The sequence below is a fragment of the Lagenorhynchus albirostris genome, chromosome 2 (assembly GCF_949774975.1).
Source record: "Lagenorhynchus albirostris chromosome 2, mLagAlb1.1, whole genome shotgun sequence".
NCBI lineage: Eukaryota > Metazoa > Chordata > Mammalia > Artiodactyla > Delphinidae > Lagenorhynchus > Lagenorhynchus albirostris.
The window spans coordinates 81032376-81045702 of NC_083096.1; the positions used below are offsets into that span (position 1 = coordinate 81032376).

The 13327-nt window shown below is 45.3% G+C and overlaps 1 protein-coding gene across 1 annotated transcript in view; it reads left to right on the plus strand.

Annotated features, from left to right (window-relative positions):
- Positions 1 to 739: 739 nt before the first annotated feature.
- The window catches only part of REG4 (regenerating family member 4), a 61125-nt gene continuing 48537 nt past the window's right edge, over positions 740 to 13327 (plus strand). Inside the window, 4 exon segments of the mRNA XM_060141887.1 lie at positions 740 to 797; positions 1985 to 2082; positions 5774 to 5911; positions 8044 to 8149. Of these exon segments, the coding sequence (XP_059997870.1) occupies positions 740 to 797; positions 1985 to 2082; positions 5774 to 5911; positions 8044 to 8149 (400 nt within the window).

Consider the following 13327-nt stretch of genomic DNA (forward strand, 5'->3'; position numbering starts at 1 on the left):
GTATTTCTAAAGGTGGTAGAAGATGAGGTATTTAAGCACATGAGTGTCTATGTTGTTTGTTCCTAGTACATTTGATGTACCGCTTTGTTACCAAACCCAGGTTCGGTTGCTTCTTGCACAAGAGCCAATAATTCGAGAGGCAAGTGTCAGTAGAAAGGAAAGGTGCTTTAATCAGAAAAGCCAGTAATCTAGGGAGAAGGTGGACTTGTGTCCAGAGACCAACTCTGAAGATTCTGCTCAGCCATGACAGTTTTGAAAGGAGAAAAAGGAGGAAGACTCTCAATGGATCATCGACAGAGGAAGTTGGATTCTGCATCATTCCCCATTGCTTGCAGACTGGCTGACTCTTCAGATGTTACTTTGCCTGCGTGGTCAGACTGCAGGATTGCTAAGGGGACTGTTGAGAATAGAGAGCTTGTCATTTTTTAACTGCTTCATTCTTACTACTTCTTTTTATCTAGGAAAAGAATCAGCAAGTTAGACAAGACACGGTGTGCATTCAAGAGAGCGTAAGTCAGGAGTTAGGTTAAATTGCCTAGTGAGCTCTTTCCTCTAATTAAGTTCTTTTAAGGTTAAAGGGGAATAGAAATGGGCAAACAGGAAAGGGGCAAAAGAGCTGTTTTCACCTTGAAACCTTGCCTGCTGTGCCTCAGCTAGGTGAGTCAATGTCCACCATTCACAGGTACAAAGCATAGCACAAGCAAAGGATCTATGTCAATAATGAGCGTCGTGTTCCAAGATGGAGCTGGGGCTTCTGCACCGGAAGCTGTGTCTCAATAGGGCCACCAGACCAGGTTGTGAGCGCTTTTAAATGTCAAACTGAGTGGAGAGCTTATCTGAAAGCAACAGGAAGCCCCTGGAGATTTATAGGCAAGGAATGAAGTAGAACAGAAGAGTGGGGCAAGCAAGTGACAACAGTGTCATCTCAGTAGGGAGAGAGGAAATGCTATGTGACCACAAAAATGTCTGTGAACATGCACTGGGGGTGGAAAGACTCATGTACCCACCAAGAGCATTGGAGTGCAGTCACACTGGCACAAAGTCCAAATTTCCTAGCTTGGCATCCCCTTCATCATCTGGGCCCTCTATGTTTCCAGACATCTCCGCTTCTTCAGAAACCTCAGTTTCAGTGATGTGGCCCATTCAGCAGCCCACTAGCCAGAGGAGCTTGTGCCTTTCTTGATCATAGCTTCTCTGGCTTCTGGGCCCTGAATGTCTCCTTCTCTTCTACAGTGCTTGCTTGCCAGATTCCCTACAGTTAAGGCAAACGTAAGTGCTTGCTCTTGCTGCCACCATTCCTCTGCTCATCCGCCCCCTTCGCCTAAAATGTCCCCCTCCCCTTGCTACTGACTTTCAGCCCCCCATTCTCAAGTTCCAGACAAGTTGCCATCTAACCTGTCCTGCATCCCCCTAGCCAAAACACCACTCCCTCCTTGTAATACCTAAAACTACCAATTTATGCCCCTCATTCACTCTTGTGAGGTCTTGAATTATAGCTGTTTGATCGTGCTACCAGTGTGGGAATTCTGCTAGTTGCTGAGGATGTCTGTTCCAATTATGTATTCCATAACCGGGGAGATTACCGCAGGATGGGCTTGGGGACCCACTGGGTCCACTGTGAAGTAGCCCTGAGCTAAAACACCTTTGATCACCCGACCTCCATAAACCCCTAATCTGACTGGCAGACCACAGTGATGTTTGGGGTCTCCTGGAATTAGTGTCAGTTCAGAGCCAGTAATCCTCAAAGAGCTGATTACCTCCTTTCCCCCAATGCACAGTTACTCTGGTAAAAGCCCACAGTCCCCTTTGGAGAAGGCTATGAGAGAGATTAACAGTATAAAGATTCGGCAGCAGGGAGGGATCCTTCCTCCAGGGCACTTAGCCTTCCCTCCGTTCAAGGGGAGCCAGGTCTTAAACTGGCTCAAGTGTGGGAATTGCTTCCTTTTGCCATCATAACTTGTAATTGCCTTTTGTTTGTGCGCAGCCATCATCCTGAGACCTAGCTGTGCTACTGGATGGTTTTACTACAAGTCCTGTTGCTAGGGATACTTCCAGAAGCTGAAGAACTGGTCTGATGCTGAGGTAAGAAATCTGGCCCTTGCTTGGAGAGGCTTCTCTAAAGCAAGGGGCCACCCAAAGCTCCAGGTATCATTCAACTCAGAGCCAAGGGTCCTTCCTTGGCATCCTGAGAAGTAACCTGGCTGGTGAAATGGAGAGTAGAGGGTTATGTGCTCAACTCCTTTAATTGTGTAAGCATTGATGGAGCATGTGCTATAGGCCCAGACCCTGGATGGGCTGCAAAGACATGAGGATGAGCAAGGAACAGCCTGCCCTCAAGGAGTTCACTGTCAGGGAGAAAGACAGAAAGACATAAATCCAAAGACGATGAGATGAGGAACTTACAGAAAGAACAACTGAATTGCCATACAAGATTTACCAGCAAGAGAGCCGTGTGTAGACAGCCTCAGAGCCACCTGACGGAGAGCGAAGCATTCCAGACAAATGCAAGGCCTCACTGTCTCCATAACCCAACAAATGTATTGGTTCTATTTCACTGAGGCTTTTCTAAGAGATACCCACATAGCCAGTCAGACTGAGTTACCTCAGAGTGTTGGGAGTCGTGCTGCTGTGTCTCTGAATTGTGGTTGTTAAACTGAAGTCACTGACCGGGAAGTTATGTGGGGAAATGAGGTGTGATCTGGGCCCAGAATGGCCTCAGAATCCCTGTAAATCAATAACTCAGAATGAGGAAGCACCTATCATGTGATAGCTACTGAGGATGCAAAGATCTTTTCTGGCCTTAAAAAGTGCAGAACTGGGCTTCCCTGGTGGCACAGTGGTTGAGAATCTGCCTGCCAATGCAGGGGACACAGGTTCGAGCCCTGGTCTGGGAAGATCCCACGTGCCACGGAGCAACTAGGCCTGTGAGCTACAACTACTGAGCCTGCGCACCTGGAGCTTGTGCTCCATAACAAGAGAGGCCGCGACAGTGAGAGGCCCGCGCACCGTGATGAGGAGTGGCCCCCGCTCGCTGCAACTGGAGAAAGCCCTCGCACAGAAACGAAGACCCAACACAGCCAAAAATAACTAAATAAATAAAATAAAATTTAAAAAGTGAAGAACTGATGCAAGATTGTGACATTTAAACAAAAAATTGCAATGCAGTATGAGCATAAGCGACTTTCCCAAGATTACACTGAGAATAACCAGCAGAGCAAACCCAGGGAAGTTGGCCCCAATGCAATGCTTTCCTAAGCAGATGTGAATGATAGCAAAAAATAAAAAAAGAGCCAAACACAGAAAGGGCCTCCCGGATTCTGTCCACTGAAAGAAGAAAAAGCTCATGGACAGCAGTGGACTTCTCCTCAGTTCTTGGGAAGCAACTTGGAGAAATCCTGGACAGATGTTTGTACTGCCTGTCCCTGGAGAGTCCAACACTAATCCTACCAAAACAAAGAAGAAGACATCTGGAGGGCTTTGGAATAATATAGACCTGAGTTTAAATCACGCTCTGCCACACATTAGTTGCAGCTCTACCTCGCTTTACCAGTTTTCTTCTGTAAAATGGGGATAACACTTTTATCCCATGGGGTTGTTGGGAGGATTCATGAAAAGAACTTGCAAAAAGCCTGTGGCACATGGTGGATGCTCAATTCAGGTTTTCAAGGCAAAAACGATCCACATGATTGATACCAAGCCTTACTTAGCACAGTTAACCACTCCTGAACCAGAGTGCAGAGAAGGTGCCAGGAAGGACCGGAGAAATTGACACCATGGCTGCTGTGCTCCTTGGTTCCTAGCTGGCATCTTAGTTCACAAGACTCCTGGAGGTGATGGAGGTGGCAGTTAAAACGACAGGAAGACCCGATCTTGGACAGAAGAGGCAGCGTTCTGAGTTCTAGCTGTGTGAACTGACAGGAAAGGGAAACATCAATTAAACAGACGGAGCCTGTTGCCTCTTCTGTCCCAGGAATCTTTTGTAACTGGTGCACTCACTACACATTGACTGGTAATCCAGCTTCCATGCATCACAAATTTAAAAGTCAAATGAAATTACAGGTATATGGATGGACCTAGAGTCTGCCATACAGAGTGAAGTAAGTCAGAAGGAGAAAAACAAATACCATATGCTAACACATATATATGGAATCTTAAAAAAAAATGGTTCTGAAGAACCTAGGGGCAGGACAGGAAGAAAGACGCAGACGTAGAGAGTGGACTTGAGGACACAGAGAAGGGGAAGGGTAAGCTGGGACGAAGTGAGAGAGTGGCATTGATATATATACACTACCAAATGTAAAATAGATAGCTAGTGGGAAGCAGCCGCATAGCACAGGGAGATCAGCTCGGTGCTTTGTGACCACCTAGAGGCATGGGATAGGGAGGGTGGGAGGGAAACTCAAGAGGGAGGAGATATGGTGATATATGTACATGTATAGCTGATTCACTTTGTTATACAGAAACTAACACAACACTGTAAAGCAATTATACTCCAATAAAGACGTTAAAAAATAAAATTGAAATTAAAATTAAAAAAAGAAATTACGGGTATAAAAACATTCTGGTATTATCAACTGGTTGGTAAATTATCATTAAGCAGTCACCACATCTAATCCTGAGCAAGTTCAAAGGCAAACATGAGAGTAGCAACCACAGCCAAAACCATGTTTTTATTAAATTAATTTGTGTTATTATGTAGGCAGATCCTGTAACACAACCCCCAAAGAGCATAAAGTATATAGCTCTGTCTAGCTATAAAATGTGCATATATAAAATGATTTCTTTATTTGGGCAGTAAGTGTCTTGTTAGAGAACAGCACATTTTACAGTCAGTGGTTTCTTAGGTTTGTTGAAGTGCAGTATTATAATATAAAATTATAATAATTCTATCCTCCTAACAACTCCCTTGTGTAGCCCTAATTATCTCCTCTATTTACAGATAAGGAAGAGAGGTGAAGTGACTTGTCAAGGTCACATACACTAAAAACAGGCAAGACCAGGACCCCAGGCACTTCCACTGACCCTAAAGCTCGTGCCCTTGCCTCGAGCTGCCTCCCCCTCTGAGGCCTGACACCTGTGACAGTTGTGTTTTCTCCCAAGGTGACAGGAAGTCTTCTGTGGGGCTTAGATCCCAAGGGGAGGTAGGGGCTGTGTGTGCCCATGCCGCCTGGTGCTCTAGGGTTCTGAAGTGAGGGCCGTGCTTTTCTTTTTTTTCTAATTTTTATTGAAATACAGTTGATTTACAATGTTGTGTTAGTTTCAGGTGTACAGCAAAGTGATTCAGTTTTACATATATATACATATATATATTCTTTTTTAGATTATTTTTTCTCATAAGTTATTACAAGATATTGAGCTCCCTGTGCTCTGCAGTAGGTCCTTGTTGGTTACCTATTTTACATATAGTAGTGTGTATATATTAATCCCAACCTCCTAATTTATCCCTCCCCCACCCTTTCCCCTTTGGTAACCATAAGTATGTTTTCTAACTTTGTGAGTCTATCTCTGTTTTGTAAATAAGTTCATTTGTATCATTTTTTTAGATTCCACATACAAGAGGTATCATATGATATTTGTCTTTGTCTGACTTCAGTTAGTATGATAATCTCTAGGTCCACCTATGTTGCTGCAAATGGCACTATTTCATTTTTTTTACGGCTGAGTAATATTCCATTGTGTATACATACCACATCTTCTTTATCCATTCCTCTGTCGATGGATATTTAGGTTGTGGGCTGTGCTTTTAAACTTCACATCTCCTCCTTGCCCTCAGCTCGAGTGTCAGTCATATGGAAACGGAGCCCACCTGGCATCTATCCTGAATTTAAAGGAAGCCAACACCATAGCAACGTACATAGGTGGCTGTCAAAGAAACAAGCCCATATGGATCTGCCTGCATGACTTGCAGAAGGTAACCTCAGACTTGGCCCACAAATGGCCCCTTGGGAAAGCCAGACAGCCCCTCTCTGGGAAACAGCCCCGGGCCTACTGATACACAACAGGTTTTCTTCAGTCACCTGCCTCCGATTGATAGAGGCCAAAGCTTCAAGGTTAGGGAGGAAACAATTTCCTCCACTTACAGACCTATCTAATTAAAGTTCTCCCACATCTTTGAACACAAAATTACCAGCTCTTCAGAGCCTTTACAAAGAAGTTTGTGGGGCTTCCCTGGTGGTGCAGTGGTTGAGAGTCTGCCTGCCGTTGCAGGGGACGCAGGTTCGTGCCCCGGTCCGGGAAGATCCCACATGCCACGGGGCGGCTGGGCCCGTGAGCCACGGCCGCTGAGCCTGTGCGTCCAGAGCCTGTGCTCTGCAACGGGAGAGGCCGCATCAACGAGAGGCCCGAGTATTGCAAAAAAAAAAAAAAAAAGTTTGTGTAAGTATGTATGGGTATATACAAATAAACACACACACACAGACCCATTAGGAGACCAAGCTTAGTTAAACCCCCATTAGATCTTGAGTTAAAGTTGGAAACTTTCAGCTCAGCTTTTTGCTAGATGCTATCATGTTTTTTATGTTATCCTAAACTTTCTTCACTGGTCCCTCATTTTACCTGCCTCAATACCTCATAGTAAGAAATGACATGTGAGGTTGCTGAGGTCTCTATGTGGGATCTGCAGTTTACAGATTCTTTGTGGGGCTTCTATGTTAACCCAAAAAACCACAAAGAATACAAGGAGAAAAACCCCAGACTTTCCGTTTCTTTCTTTTCTTTTTTTTTTTTTTTTTTTTGCGGTACGTGGGCCTCTCACTGTTGTGGCCTCTCCCGTTGTGGAGCACAGGCTCCGGACGCGCAGGCTCAGCAGCCATGGCTCACGGGCCCAGCAGCTCGGCGGCATGTGGGATCTTCCCAGACCGGGGCACAAACCCGTGTCTGCTGCATTGGCAGGCGGACTCTCAACCACTGCGCCACCAGGGAAGCTCGACTTTCTGTTTCTTGGTAAACTTTGCCATAGATGTTACATATATTTTATACAACGAATTTTACATTTTTATATATTCACATTACTATCAATCAGAGCTCTCTCATTCAGAGATAGGATAAATAGTTACATCAATTTCTACCAGATTTTTTTTGTAATTTAATTTTTTTACCTTCATGACTGAGGCTAATAAACAGTCTAACAAATTGTGCGATGTCTCTAGTTATCAAAGAAATGCAAATTAGAATAACAATATAATTTGACATCAGATTATTAGACTTTTGCTTTGTCTTAATGAGTAATATTTTTAAGGATAAGGAGAAATTTCCCAGTAAATGAGGATGCAAATTCCTACAACTGAACTGTTTTTGGAAAGCAGTTTGGCAATAAATATCAATAACCTCAAAATATTCATGCCCTTTGGCCATTAATTCTACTTCTGGGATGCTAGCTTTAAAGAATAATTTTAAGTACAGAAACAGCTTTGCAAATAAAGTGGTTCATAGCAGTATTCTTAGCAATAATTATAAATTGGAAACAATGTAAACATCAATCAATAAGAGAATTAATAAGGTAAATTATGGTGCATTCTTACCATTAAAAAATGTTTGGGGGCTTCCCTGGTGGCGCAGTGGTTGAGAGTCCGCCTGCCGATGCAGGGGACATGGGTTCGTGCCCCGGTCCGGGAAGATCCCACATGCCGCGGAGCGGCTGGGCCTGTGAGCCATGGCCGCTGAGCCTGAGCGTCCGGAGCCTGTGCTCCGCAACGGGAGAGGCCACAACAGTGAGAGGCCCACGTACCGCAAAAAAAAAAAAAAAAAAATGTTTGGAATGCAAGATGCTACAAAATTGAATATATATTTTAAAGGCCACCACATTTTTCAGTATATAAGACTATTGTCATAGACAAAAATGGTTGCACCAAAAGTAAATATAGTAAAAGATGAGTAATGTTTTCCTCCTAGAGATTAAACAGAGTGACTTTCTTATTTTCCCGTCTTTACACATTTCTGTGCTTTCCCAGTTTTTACAATGAGAACCATGTTTTACATGGGTCTGGGCTGTGAGCAGGTGGGCAGGCTGATGTGTACATGTCTCCCGTCTCCTGTCATTTACAGGGGCAACAGTGGACGTGGCTCGATGGGGCCACGTATATTTACAGAGCTCTGTCTGGCAAGTCCGTGGGTGGGAACAAGTACTATGCTGAGATGAACGCCACGAACAGTAAGTTCTATTGCATCTCTTGCCAAATCGCAGCTCCTTCCCTTTCCCATTAAGAGCAAAGATGCACATTGACGCCTCTTTGCTCCATTTCACACCAGCAACTCTTTTTTCCTACAAGGCAATGGCCTTGTCGCAGACATTATTTACCGACCATTTTACAATCTTTGCCATATCACCGTACCAGCGGTTCAGTTATCAATATATTCTTTAAATCCACTCACTTTTTTCTTTCTTTTCTTTTGATTTTTAATAACTCATTTTTAAATTGAAGCATAGTTGATTTACAATGCTGTGTTAATTACTCCTGTGCAGCAAAGTAATTACATTCACTTTTCTTCTTAAATATGTTTATCTTAAAATTCTGTTACATACCATGAGGGGGAAATATGTCACATTTGGGGAAAACCAGGCTACAGGGAGCAAATATATGTGACTCCTTTCTGGCTTCTTTATAGTTAGGGTTCCGCATGAGCCCTGGAAACCTCGCCTTTGCCTGGGTTATTTCCTCATTTGTTTCTCTGAGGATGCAGTGCCTGGAACCTCAGCTGCAGGCTGCACACAATCTCTGCAGCCTCATTTCTCTTGCCTGCCTTCATTCTTTGCTTTTGTTTTTTTTTTTTTTTAAGTCTTTGCTTTTTTAATGCTAATAAGCTAGGGTTTTCAGCCTTCGTACAAATGACATTTGGGGGTGGACAATGCTTTGTCTTGGGGCCTGTCTTCTGCATTGTAGGTTGAGCATACCCTAGTCACTAACCAGCAGATGCCAGTAGCATCCACACAGACACAGGTTGTTACAACAAAAAGTGTCTTCAGACTTTGCTAAATGTCCCCTAGGGGGACAAAATCACTCCTATTTGAGAACCACAGCTAATAAGTGATATGAAAAGAAAACAGAATGTCAAAGATCAAAAGCACACTTGATATGAAAGAGAACATCCCAGTGGATTTAAAAAGTCATCACAGTGTCACTAAGACTCCCCCACTAGCCAGGGGGTGGGTCAGGGACACAGCCCAGACTGAGGACTCAGATACTGGGGATCAGGTGGAAAGGGAAGTGGAACAGGGTTTACTGTTGTCTGAGGAATAAAGCTTATATGCACAAAAGAGTGAGAAAACTTTCTGACAGCAAAGGATGAATGATGGCCATGTGGAGACAACCTCTGAGGCAGAGCTCTAGATAAACCCTCAGGGGTAAGTGGGTCATATCACAGACCAAGGAAGGACTTTCCACAGTCTTTCAGAGACTACAGCTGCTGCTGTTAAAGGAAGAATTCATCTCAGATGGAAGGAACACACCAAGACCAATAGGTAGAAGCTACCAAAATGTGGATTTCTATCCAAACTAAGGAAAAATATTTTGAACAATCAGCCCTGTCCAAAAACATAATGGGCTACCCCAGGAAGTAGTGAGAAACCCATCACTAGAGTGAACCAAGCAAAAGTGGACATTGTAGTTGTTGTCGTAGTTGCAGCATTAAAAGTGTTAAAAGAGGTTCACAGCACATGAGAGTCAACTGAGGAACATTTTAAAAATATGAATTCCAGGGATTGCTTCAGACCGACAACATGAGAATCTCTAGGGCTGGATGCCCGACCGAGCTTCAGGGAAGCAATGGACCAGATGCCTCCCAAAGTCCCTCCCATGATCCTAAGATTTCACTTGGACAAAGTTCTCAGACAAACATCTTTCCCCTGTCAGTCCGTGTTTACATCAGCAAATTTCCCAACGACGAAGTTTCCTGTGTGGGGCTCAGAAGCCAGACGTCCACCTGAGAATGCCAGGCCATTGGACGCTACCCTTCCCTTTCGCCCAGCGCAGCTCTCCACTCTCAGAATACAGGCTCTCATGGCAGAAAAGTACAAGGAATGAAGCAAGGATTAGAAACTGGTGAAGGTAGAATGCAAAAGGACATTCCCTCAGCCTCGTCAATGTCACTTTGTATTTGTATAACAGATTTAGCCTCACCAACTCAGTGGCTAAATTGTTTTTCTAAGATTCACAAGGTTTTTTTAGTCCTCACACTCACATCCTGTGTGTGTGCCTGTCTGTGTGACTGGCCTTGTTCCTTTTTTCTATCTATTTAGAAAGACTCTGACCCTCTGGAAAATTGTATTTCATGGTTCCTCCTGACTTATCTACTGGTCCACCTTGAGATATTAAATAATGATAACTAGGGTTCTATAACTGAAAAATAAATTTCATATTCAATATAGTTTAGGTCAAAACCCTGGGCTTGGGGCTTCGCTGGTGGCGCAGTGGTTGAGCGTCCGCCTGCCGATGCAGGGGACACGGGTTCGTGCCCCGGTCCGGGAAGATCCCACATACCATGGAGCAGCTGGGCCCGTGAGCCATGGCTGCTGAGCCTGCGCATCCGGAGCCTGTGCTCTGCAACGGGAGAGGCCACAACAGTGAGAGGCCTGCGTACTGCAAAAGAAAAGAAAACAAAACCAACGCTGGGCTCTGCATTCTGAATGCCTGGGGTTAGGAGTCCAGCTCCTGCTCTCAGCTGTGTGACCTTGACCAGATTTTTTAATTCTCTGTGCCTCAGATGCCACTCTGTAAAGGGGAAAAAATACTACTACTAATCATCGTAATATATGTCAAGCGCTTATCACGGTGCAAACTTGGCTCGTGGCTCTCGTGGCCTGGAGGGGACAGTGCATCCCTGCACTTGCCCCTCTGGTGTTGAGGAATGGAAGAAGAGAGTGAAAAGAGACACTTCCCTAATTAGTGCCCACAGGGGAGCTTGCTAACCCTTGGTTGTGTGATGCTCATGCCATGTTCTCTTTGCCCCGCACCATGACAGTGCGCAGAATGCTTGTATTTCCATCTCATTTACACTCTGTGCCCCGCTGTGGGGCCCATGGCTGCAATAATGAGCAGGACCCATCCTCTATACCTCTTAAGAACCAGGCACATGAGGGGGCGTGCCTCACCCCGCCTTGTCTGGCTGTGCCCCCCATGCCCTCTCTCTCAGGGCTCTCATCCCAGCGACCTGACACACACTGGTACTGGTGTCAGGGCCAGATCTGCAAGTCAGAGCCAGGCAGACATCCAGCTGGGGAACAACTCATCGTTCTATGGCAGACGCCCCAGAATGACAAGTGATTCTGTGGAGCTTGGTTTCTGGAAGGGAAATAATTGGACCTCTCTTCAAAAATACTTCAGTCCTTCAAAAGTCCTTCCTCTCAGTCCTTCTTTATAAATCAGTGGCCAGATAGGACACGGCTGGCTTCAGCAGCTTCCAATTCTTTGAACTTCAGATGGGATCTTTGTAGCTCCTCCGCTGTGGACGTCAGGAAAGATCACCGTCTGTTCCTTACAGCATCCTGTTTCAAACATGAAAGAGCCTCTTGTTTTCAGTTGGTTTATGTCAAGCCCTGCCTTCCCTCAAAAGCAGTGCTGGTGTAGAGTGTCTGCAATTGTGTGACATTTAAATTATTTTTCTTTCTTTCTTTCCATTAGTACCTGTTTTAGTCAGGACTCTCCGGAGAAATGGAAGAAATAGAAGGGAGAGAGAGAGAAAGATTGATTTATCTTAAGGAATTGGTTCATGTGATGGTGGGGCTGGCAAATCTGAGGTGCACAGAGCAGGTCAGCAGGCTGGACGTTCCTGTGAGTTGATACTGCAGTCTTGAGGCTGAGGGTAGCCTGAAGGCAGAATTCCTCCCTCTTTTCCGTGGACCTCAGTCTTTTCTCTTAAGGCCTTCACTGATTGGATGGTTACTACATTATGGAGGGTAATCCGCTTTACACAAAGTCTGCTGATTTAAATGCTCATCACATCTAAAAAGAAAAATACCTTCACAGCAAAACGTAGACCGGCGTTTGACCAAACAACTGGGCACCACATCCTAGCCAAGCTGACCAGTAAAAGTATGTACCTTATCCATGGGTCCAAGCAAAACACCCCGAGGTCACTGATAAGCTCAATACACAATCAGACAGATTTAAAGGTCTGTTTATTTTCTTATAGATTTTTTGACTTTCCAACACTTCCTATGCAAGTACCGACCATAGAGAAAGAATCAAGATCCTGCCAGCCCTTGCTCAAGCCCCTTTCCTCTTCCTTCTCTGCCATGCTGGCGATCTGATCGCTGTCTCGGAGAGTATACAGAGCAGCTAAGACTGATGAGGGCCTTACTGCACTGACATTTTTAAGCTCAGGGACAGGGACGTCAACATTGGTATGACAGTGTCTTCTAGCTCTAAATGTTCACCCCATAACCCCTTTCCATGGTACTCTCTTCCCCACCTCTAGCTGCCCTCAGCAGACGAGGGGTATGCATCTCCCACCGACGAAAGAGCCAGGTCTTTGGCCATCCGGGAGAAAGAAACTCAGGAAAGAGTCTCTAGCCCTCTTCTGCTTCTGCATCCCTCTGCCCTCTCTCTATTGCCCTCATTCTCCTCAGCCACCTGCTTATTGTTCCATTTGCCATGGGGAATATTTACCAGCAGAGTCTCTACTAGGTGATGTGGACCGTAAATTCCAGGGCCACCTTTTAACAGGTGGTTGTGTGCATAGAAGGCTGCTCTGTTGCACTTCAGTAGCGATGAGAGTGAAAAGGTGAAATACGACTCAGAAAACACACCCAAGTGTTTCTCCATTTCCTTCCTTCCAGTCTCTGCCTCCCACCCCCGCCCCCCTCAGAAGAGCTCCTCCCCGGCTGCAGCCCTGGTGTGATAAAGGAGAGATGGAGGTGACGTGCCTGGCCAACCTCGAAGCAGGCTTGAGTGGGTGGCAGTTTATTTCATTGTAAGCTCTGCAGCTCCTGAGGGGAGATGACAGGCACAGCAGGTGCAGTGGAGCTGGCCTGGCCTTGGTGCTCTTCCCTCTCCTGCTGCTGACAGCTCACGTGGTCTTGCTCGAGTCTCTTTGCCTTCCGAGGTTTGATTCTTTATGAGGTGGTGGCTCCAATACCGAGGAGGTCATTTTTTTCCTCCCTAGGTCAGGAATCTACTTGGCAATGTAAGACAAAACAATATGGACTTGACAATTACAGAAAACATGGCTTTGGTGTGATCCCACGCCCATTTCTTAGCAGGAAACGTCGCCAGAGAGGAGAGGACACGTGGCTTGGCCGTGCAGACCAGGCTATGCAGATGGCCACTCACTTCATCCACATGGCACTGCTGACTAGTAAACACAAAATCTTATACCCCAACCTGAAGATGAT